At 32.4% G+C, this 10,289-nt stretch overlaps 1 protein-coding gene across 1 annotated transcript; it reads right to left on the reverse strand.

The window, feature by feature from the left end:
• Positions 1–1,829: 1,829 nt before the first annotated feature.
• Positions 1,830–6,038, reverse strand: LOC131951458 (molluscan insulin-related peptide 3-like). Its single transcript, XM_059313878.1, has 3 exons — positions 5,975–6,038; positions 5,589–5,810; positions 1,830–2,209 (listed from the first exon to the last, which is right to left on the reverse strand). The coding sequence occupies exons 1-3, from the start codon at positions 6,036–6,038 to the stop codon at positions 2,067–2,069; spliced, it is 429 nt and encodes a 142-aa protein (XP_059169861.1). The 3' UTR covers positions 1,830–2,066.
• Positions 6,039–10,289: the final 4,251 nt, after the last annotated feature.

The raw sequence follows: 10,289 nt of genomic DNA on the forward strand, positions 1-10,289 counted from the left end.
AATTAGGCAAACTGGAAGACCTTAATATAAACATTGTTTTGCAATTTTGTCCATATGTCTCTCAGTGTGTGTATGTATGTGTGTCTGTAAACACGATAACTTGAGTATCGTTACAGCTAGGTTGATGAAATTTCATATATAAGTAATAATATCAAATTTGTAATTCGGTATCAACTTTTCAGTTATTACCGATAACCGAAAGTGATATATATATATATATATATATATATATATATATATATATATATATATATATATATATATATATATATATACTAAAACTCAAGTTTTTTTACATGTTTGAATATTTATTTTTTGTTTGTTTTTTTCTTTGTCTGATTGACTATTGTAAATGGTTCTACTCTATGTGGAGAACTGTAAAATAGTATGTAGGTAGAAAACAAGTTTTGTTTTCAGACAGACTTTTAATCACACATTTATTTAAAGACGTTAATTAATTTATTGATTTATTCATAGGTAGATTAACCACATTAATTTTAAAGTTTTAGAACAATGGCTTAACTTTGACTGAATAGTGACGTTTAATAACTCTTTTTTTCTTCTTTTTTTTTAATTTGTTATTGGGGAGAATTTGCATTCTGTGTAGAGCTGTAAAATAGGATTTTAGGTGGTAAACATTGTTCTTTCTTAAACACACTATTAATTACAAACTAATTTAAAGCCGTTAATTAATTTATTGATATATTCATTGGTAGATTAACCACATTAATTATAAAAATTTAGAACAATGACTTTAGTATTTTCTTTTTACAACAATGTTAACAATTATCTTTTCTTAAGGCCTATATGTGAATGATAAGGTTGACTATCAGGACCTCGCGGGGCACAGGGCAGGTGAAGTAGAGTTCACCTGTTTCTATGTTCTCAGCATATGAAGGGATAGTGCGGTCAGAGCCATGCTCGGCCAGAATCGTTTTTTTTTTTTTAAATACAAACATGTCTGCGACTTGGCGGAGCACTGGGCAGGTGAAGTAGAGTTTAGTAGAGTTTTTAAAATATAAAAAACGTCTTTTTGAATGTTGGGTCTAGTTATTTTGGGATGATAAGTGCTGGCAGACGTGATGCCATTTATGGATGACCCCCGAAACCCACAGTTATCTAAATAGATAACGGGTAGTCTAGTCTAGTATATATATATATATATATATATATATATATATATATATATATATATATATATATATATATATATATATATATATATATATATATATATTGACGACCATTTAACCAGTAAAAACAAAAATCGGTTGACAGTAAAAATAAAACTTTAGGCCCTTTTTTCTTCATGCAACTTTTATCTCAGTGATTTATGTAATTTATTGTTTTGTAAAATATTTACTAAAAATAATAAATTGCAACACAAGCAGAAAATGGGCCTTATTCTTTTATTAAATTTCATTACGTCAACAGGTACAAGAATCGATTTTAATCAGAAATTAAACTAAAAATTCAACAAATTTTAAAGAAATATGGATTTTCAATAAAAGTATTATATATATATATATATATATATATATATATATATATATATATATATATATATATATATATATATATATATATATATATATTTATATATATTTATATATATATATGAATATATATATATATATATATATATATATATATATATATATATATATATATATATATATATATATATATATATATATATATATATATATATATATATATATATATATAATATATATACATATATATTCATATATATATATATATATATATATATATATATATATATATATATATATATATATATGTATATATTATGTGTGTGTGTATAATATATATTTGCTTTACGGCTTTGTATTTTTAACACACTTTACACGTTAGGCAAGGACATTATTTTTCAGTTTAAAAGTAACTTGTTAGAACTGATAAGCGACTAATAAACAGTTGAGTTTTTTTGTGTTGTTTTTTGTTTTTTTGTTTTGTAAATGTTTTAGAATGCTGGTTATCAAAAGGTAGCCATAAAGTTTTCAGGTCAAATAGCTAGCATGTAGCTTCATCAGATCAGTGCTCTAGCAGTATGCTAGCAGTTCGCTCATTGAACACCGGTTATAGCAGCACTCACACACAATGTTGGCGGTGTACTCTCTCTTGCCCAGGTAGGTCAGGGCGCTCTTCTTGGTCAAGGTCATTACATCAAACTTGTCATCTCCGTCTAAAAACATTTGTAGGGGGGGGGGGGGGAAATCAATTACATTTTACATGATCTTTTCTTTCAGTCAAAAATAAAAATAAATAAATATATTTTTAAAAAGCAAATGACCTTCTATTTTAAAAAAAAAATTTTTAAAGAATAAGTAGTAGTTTTATCTAGTACTTGCGTCAAATGTTGCGTATGGTCTGGTCAAATAATTCAAATATCGGTAAAGATTAGTTTTAAAAAAACATTAATTCAATCACAAACGTTTTTGGCATTAGGCTGAGATGTTCCAGATTGTTAGGTCAGATGCTAAGAATGAAAGAATTCACATTGGCTGCATAACAAGAAACAAAGGGGGAAGCCGAATGAAACATGGAGTTAATGAAGAAAGAATTAAAGCTGGGCGACCCAATTTTTGAGACAGGACGAAAATATCACAAAATAAGCCGATAAGCGTGAGAGATGCTAATGATGATAATGATTCTGCTGGTGATGATGAAGATGATAATGATGATGATATTTAAGATGCAGCTGTTTAAATAACAAGGCCTCTTTTTTTAGTATTTGTATAGTGTCTTTAGAACCCAACCCCCATTTAGAAAGGTGAATAAAATTTGTAAAATAAACCTTTATAAATCTTTTTAGTGTGTTTTATTTTCAATAAATTTCTTTGTGTGCGATTGTGTGTATAAGTGGCTAATGAGCTTGCATAATACTTGTAGTTTATTATTTTACTATCTGCAAAGCCCTTCTCCAAAAATTGGAAAAAAATTTTTTTAGATACTTTTTTAAATAGATTTTTTGATGTCTAGGTCAGTTTCTTAGAAAAACAATTTAAAAAAAAACATATTGGAATAAATAAATTAATAAAAACCTAATCTAGAATGAGTATTCTTGACCAAATAACACCCTTGATAGCTACCTTAATAGCTTTGTTACGTCGAGTTACATACAAACGGAGGAACGTCGCCAATTATTACATTAGCTGCATAATGCTACATAAACCAACCACTCACCAAGTTCACTCCTTCGCACATTAACTCCAGATTACACTTTTTAACATTGCAACCAACCTAATAAGCATACGAGTTAAACCATCAAACAAAAATGCTGACTTCCTTTCCCTCCCCTGGTTAGAAACAACCCAAATTGTTCTTTTAAAGACTGGTGTTACAATTTTAAAACTGTATTTTGCAATAAAAATATAATATAGTAGTAGTTTTTATCAATATTCTAAATAGAACGAGTTTAGGGAATTACTTTGCCCAATATATTTAACCGTATAAGACCTTAGGTTAAAACTGTTTGTATTTTTCTTTCTTGAAAGTTCTCGTTTGTGGTTTGTGCTAAATAACCCCTTTAATTATTTATGGAATAGTAGTGTTAAAATAACATTGTAACGCCCTATTGGAAATTTCTCAGATAATGCGCATCAATCGCAATAACGAAATCCGTTGTTTATTCTCCCTGATGTTTTTGCAGTGTTTACATAATCTGCTACCAATCAAAAAAATAATTGTTTGTCATTGTTAATTAAATTTTACATCTATTTGAAAATAATTGAGCATATTTTTAGCGCAATTTCCATACTGGGGGATTGCGATTATTAACTCGTCATTTCTGGATGGATGGATGGATGGATGGATGTGTGTCCGCAGCTTTATGTCGTCTTTAAGTCTTATCTCCTCCTCAACAAAGCAATATCGAGGATTAGTTCCAAAGCAAATATGTTAAGCAAGTTCCGAGGATGAACATAGGCCAAAAAATTTCCCGGAATTCCTTCCTGGATCTCCCGGAAAAGCCAAAAAACCTCGAAAAAATGCAGTTTTTGGCCCATATCTCGGCAACCAGACCACTTAGCGACTTGAAACATTTACCAATCGATTTCTGCCATAATTTAGTACAATATTGCCGAAGAAAGTTTTCAAAAATATCCTTTCGTTCGGTCACAAATTTTTTTTTAAAATTACATAAACACCTACAAACCGATAGTTCTTCTAGCTTGAACGCACCCCAGCATTATACGTCTTTGTGATCACTATCTATTTTTAGATAACATAAGGAAATTGCGCTTAAATAGTCACTAGACTTTTTATTAACTTGTTTTTTTTAAAAGGAATTTTTTTTAACCAAATGTTCTCTTCGTTTATTTTTGTGTGTAGCCAAAGAACGGGGAAATTAAAAGTTTGAATTCCTAACCCAGCTGTGTCCCTTTGAGTGGTAAAAAGTTCAATTTTAACCCCTTACTGGCCATTGGGGTGACTTTTTGGGGGAGAATCTGGTATTTTCCTAGGTGCCTACAGCAACAGAGCTATTTCTTTACCGAATATCAAGTTTGTGTCGTAGTTACAAGTGGTCGATCTAATTCAAACTTTTTAGAAAATATATAGTTTATATCAGGCCGCGGTAAGTCGAGGTCAGTTTCCGGTCACTACTCGATTATTGAGATGGCCCTAATTTTCCCGTTTACATGAGAGTGAACAGCAAACTTTGTCTAGAACAATTTCCCTTCAACTAACCTGCAAGCATCCAATCTAATAGGTGCGAGGAACGAACAAACAAACAACCCCCACTTTGCTTTAGTAGATATTAGATAGATATAACATTCCGATTGAAAATTTAAATATTATACTGATTGTTGTATGCAGGAAGGTTTCATTGTTACGCAGGGGCGTAGCGAGAGGGGGGGGGGGGGGCGGGGGTGCGGACCGCACCGGGTGACACCATTTTGGGGGGTGACACCAAGGCAAAAAATAGCAAAATATATAGAGAAAAACTTGAGCGGGGGGTGCAAATCGAAAGTTTGAGGGTAGGGGGGTGCAAATCGAAAACTTGAGGGGGGGGGGGGGCAAATCGAAAGTTTGAGTGGGGGGTGCAAATCGAAAATTTGAAAGTTTGTCCCCGGGAAGGGGCGCTGCGCCTCTGGGGGGGGGGGGGGGTGACACCATTAAGTGCCGCACCGGGTGACACCCGACCTCGCACCCGACCTCGCTACGCCACTGTTATTACGAATTATCTAAAATTACCTTGCTCTTTTAATTTCTTTAGTTAAGCGATTTAATGAATTGTTAATATTTAAAGCGAGCTAAAACATCTTCATTCAGAAAAACTAATCGCAATCATATCCACTGACTTACAGCGTTTGTTAAACGGCTACTATTATGTAGCAGCAACACGTATGTCTCGTATACCAAATAAACAATGAGTTAAGTCAACGGTTTAAAACGTTTCTGATAATTGTTAAAATAAGTTAGCAATTTTAAGGTAGCACAAGGTAGGTAATACCACCCGTATTACTCAACTAAAGTTTCAACTAGCTATCTCCCTTTCATTAAAAAAAAATTCCAACAAGATAGTTATCTCCCTTTCACTATAAAATAAACAAGACAGTTACCTTTCTCCGCGTCTCTTTTCGACCGCAGTCCACGGCTTTCACAGAGAAGCTGGACAGTGTCCGCAAGCCTTGAGCCACACAGACCACGGGGATGTGGTCTGTCATGATAGGAGCACGTACGATCTTGAGCAAGAACACCGCACACGTTGAAGGCCAGTAAGAAGATGAGCACGCTAGCCAAGACAAGAGGTGATGGAACTGACATTTTCAAACTATTTCGATCTGAAATAAGTTGCATTGAACATTTTTAACAAAAGTTTTAACTATCAAAAATTTTTTAATTTTTACATTATTTTAACTTTCAAAAGTTGCAATTTAAAAAAAATTAAATTTTTAAAAATGTAAAAATTAGAAATAAAACACCAATGGAGAAAATAAAAACTTACGAAAGTAGCTACAGTAGAGTCGACTTGACTGTTGAGTCTCGTAGTAAATGTGAGAGATGTTCATGTTCTTTTATACTCACCTTCTGCACGCTGTGCTTTTTCGGGGAAACCTCGACTCTTCTCAGGGGCGGATGTTGCACCTCTTGTCTGGCTTCGTTTTAAAACAAAACGTCATGAATAAGACATGCATCCACGCCTGTTTCCGGTTTAATCCCATCACCTCCTACACGTGACCATGGTTTTATAAAAACGTTGTATGCCCCACACCTCATTGAACTTTGGCCGCACGTAACTGTAACTTTACATACATTTTATCTTGTGACTAAATACCTGCATCCTCTACCCCAATAAACTTTACCTACGCATAGTTTTAATTGAAAGATACATTTTCTCTTGTAGATTTAAAGTAGACTATGTACCTAAAGAATATCAAAACGCAGTTAGTATGTAAATTCATTAGTGTAGCGAGGTCGAATGTCACCCGTGAGTGTATATATGTCCCGTAAGAATATATATATATATATATATATATATATATATATATATATATATATATATATATATATATATATATATAATACACTTGTAAGAATGTGTAAACGCATGTGTATATGTATTCATTTTTTTTTCTGGATGGATTTAATTAATTTTTATCCCCCCCCCCCTCGTCACCCCACGGTGATTGCTTTAAACTGTGCTCATATAATACTAACGATTTGTATCTATATTCGGTTGTATATACAGCTGGATGTTGCATGTTTTCTCTATCATCAGCAGGTTTACGCCATGGTGTCACCCCCCCCCCCCCCCCCCTCACCACCAGTGTCTCTTAAAAGACTGTTTAATTCACTCTAATTAATCATTTAATTAAGTGAAATTATCATTTTTCTGTACATATTTTGCTATTGGTGTCACCATCTAAATGGTGTCACCCGGTGCTGTCCGCACCCCTCCCCCTCTCCCCCCTTCGCTACGCCACGGTATAAATTAGTGTCCCAAATCTGACTGAAATCAACTGGCTTTAGAGAGAATGGATCATACTTAAGACAATAAAACTAAAAGATGTAGAGTTGCTTTTGTTGATTTCTAAATCTAAAACTACACAAAAATGTATAAGCAAAATTTTATAGTATAAACTAATACCAGCAACTATAAACTAGCCTCAATATAAAATAAATTTCTGCCTAAAAAATTGTATTTTAATTATTTTACCTTTACAATTACAGGTTTTATAATGAGTTGGCAATGTGATTTAGCCGAGTCAAAGATTTATTACATAGAAAATACTTCCGTATAAGCTCTTTTAAAAACTGCGTTCCATGCTGGTGGTTATTGAGAGCACAATTTAGTCAAAGAAACTTTCCCTACTGTTTATTTTAGAGAATTATTTTGTTGCAGATGTAAAGGAATTTTTCAAATCCATAATTGCAGTGGCGTAGCTAGAATTGTCTCATGGGGGGGGACGGGACGGTTACATTTTTTCCAGCGTTATATATATATATATATATATATATATATATATATATATATATATATATATATATATATATATATATATATATTTATATATATATATATATATATATATATATATATATATATATATATATATATATATATATACATATAAGCTGTTTTCATTGCTTCGCTATGATGTAAAATAAATTGAAAGTAGTAATCTGAAGAGAAAACACACAATTTAGGCCACCAAAAAAAAATTACAAAAATTAAAAAACACAATATACACGTTATACAACAAAAACAATAAACGCAACACAATCTGTTTTGTAATCTTTGTAAAAGAAAACAGTTTTGACATTAATAACAGTTTTGACATTAATTTCCTAGAATATTAAAAGACAAGCGAACTAAGGGAAATAATCACTCTCTTAATATAAATATGTATATTTCTACAAATTTAATTGTAAATTTCAAAACAGATCAATAATTACTGTAGTATATAATATAGTAGCTTAACACTATTTGTTTTTACCAAAATATGTTGTCTGCAATCAGAATTAAACATATTGTCATCATAAATGCTAAATATTACAGCATAATCAAAGTTTTTGAAATCAGAGTTGGTATAACCCATATTCTGCTAGCGTCCCACTTATGGGACGCTTGTAAAAAAAATTGCTAAAATTTATTAAAAACTAGTTAAAACACAAATTATGTTTCATTGTATTTGAAAATGGCTAGACTATTGAATTTGTGTGTGTTTTGTGAAAAAAATTAATTTAGAAAAATGTTATAGCGCCGGATTTGCAGGACTTGTCAAAATGGTGGAAAAAAGAAAACATGCGCACAGGAAAATGCATATCTTCTAAAATATTAACATTTTAAGTGCAAAATACATTTGAAACTTGTAGAAGTACCATATTTCTATCTGATAAAAATTTAAGAGTCACAATTTTTTTTAACTACTTCGTTATATCAAGTGTACAACAAGCGTCCCATAAGTGGGACGCTAGCAACGAATGGCCCCATGTAGATTGTTACACAAACGTCACATTTATTGGACACTAGCAAGAAACACAGATGCAAATATTTATGTTAAATGGTTATTTATGGTGAAACAATTGTTAAGTTTGTTAACTGTTGACTTTGGGGTGTTAAGTAGTATTTATAGATATTAAATCATGACCTTGAGCTATATTTTCTTATATATTATTGTATTAAAAAATTGCAAATATTGAAAATATACATTTTATTTTTAAGTTTTCAGAATTACACTTACTGAAGTATTTAATACCATTGAATACAAACTAATTTAGCATTGCTGTAAATTTACTAGCGCGTGATATTAAAATTATAAAAAACCAGAATAATAACAATGGCCACGATTTAGGTGAAATGATTCAGTCACGGGGATTGGTTAACTCTCATCATATAAGAGAGCTTAAGCTACATATAGCAGAAGTGTGAATTAGCCGTGTACAGTTGTCATGCCCCAAAAATATTCCCCTCCAAAGGTTCCCGATCCAGTTTTACTATGTATACATTTTACGGAGATTCCTGGTGTTAGATTGGGAGCTGTTTGCATAGTGAGGTGCATACATGGATGTGAGCCATGAACACTCAATACAGGCCCCCAGAGACGGATCAGTGACCTAGTAATAAGATGTCTGATGTCCTAATGTACGCCTGTGAGGGGGGGGGATAGCGAGGGTAACAAAAGAGAAGTTGGCTGGATGACATCTGAGACTGGACAGGATCATCTTTTGCAAATTCACTGAGGGCAGAGTTTCTTTCAGGCATCATTTGGGAGGAGGGGGGGGGTTCTGCCCCCAAAAGAAAATGGAATTTATATACAAAACATACTTTAACCAATGTCAACCATTCCCCTGAAATTTAAGTCTCCACCCCTGAAAATTTCAAGTACGCCCTCCAAAAAATCAATTATTTATATTTAATTATATTACAGTTTTGATGAATAATAACAATATTTGTGATCATGTGTGTATAATTAGATGTACTAGTCACAGCTTTACTTATTTCCAAGTGTTGTTCACTTTGATGGATGCTAGATTGAAAGAAAACTAGACTTTTGAACATAATTTCTGCATTTTGGACCATGGTATGGCTAACCCAATTGATCATTACCAGTATTTTTAGCTGTCCTAAACAATGTAATCATTGGTCTAACAATACAAAATCAGTATACAGCTTAATTTTCGCGTGATTAGCCATATTTCGTGATAAAATATTTTATTTTTCAATAAATGTACATGGGGCCGTTCGTTGCTAGCGTCCCATTTATGGGACGTTTTTTAAAAAATCGATATTTAAAAAAGTATTGATTTTAAAAAAAAATCCATAGTCATCCCTTCATTCAGTGCCCAAAACCTAAACCATATCAAAAAATTATAAAAATTTGAGACCTTGGGATAATATGGGATAAAGTTAAGCTTCTGGATTATAAAGCACAACTAAATCTAAAAGGTAGAACATTCTGAATAGTAGCCTAGATATTACTTAAATTTGGTCTTGCAGTTCAGATCATTCATTTTTTAATTAGCTACCGTTTGTTTGTGTTCTTTAAATATCATTTTTTAACTTAATGATAAGGTATGGCTTAGATAAATGTATTGTGTGAGAGAGTGAACTACGGAGTGAGCAAGTGTGTGGGAGAGCGAGGGCCAAGAACTGCTCAGTCAATCAGCTGTCATCGATCGGTTCAAGGCAGGAGATATCGATCGGGAACCACGTGACGCGCCTCGCGCGCCGTCAGTCCCTACCCACGCAGCATAAATTGAAATATTTTATTCCTGGGTAGCCGTTCTTCTACACGACATTCATCTAAACGGAACGC

This window comes from Physella acuta, unplaced genomic scaffold (assembly GCF_028476545.2).
Source record: "Physella acuta isolate Inbredline_101_S28 unplaced genomic scaffold, ASM2847654v3 ptg000813l, whole genome shotgun sequence".
Taxonomy (NCBI): domain Eukaryota; kingdom Metazoa; phylum Mollusca; class Gastropoda; family Physidae; genus Physella; species Physella acuta.

Bases quoted from the DNA above. Each gene is read 5' to 3' on its own strand.
- LOC131951458 (XM_059313878.1), bottom strand. From the start codon at position 6,038: ATGAACATCTCTCACATTTACTACGAGACTCAACAGTCAAGTCGACTC. The intron at 5,811-5,974 runs GTAAGTTTTTAT...AACTTATTTCAG, and splicing joins ACTCTACTGTAGCTACTTTC to ATCGAAATAGTTTGAAAATG. The intron at 2,210-5,588 runs GTAACTGTCTTG...AAATGTTTTTAG, and splicing joins GAAAAGAGACGCGGAGAAAG to ACGGAGATGACAAGTTTGAT.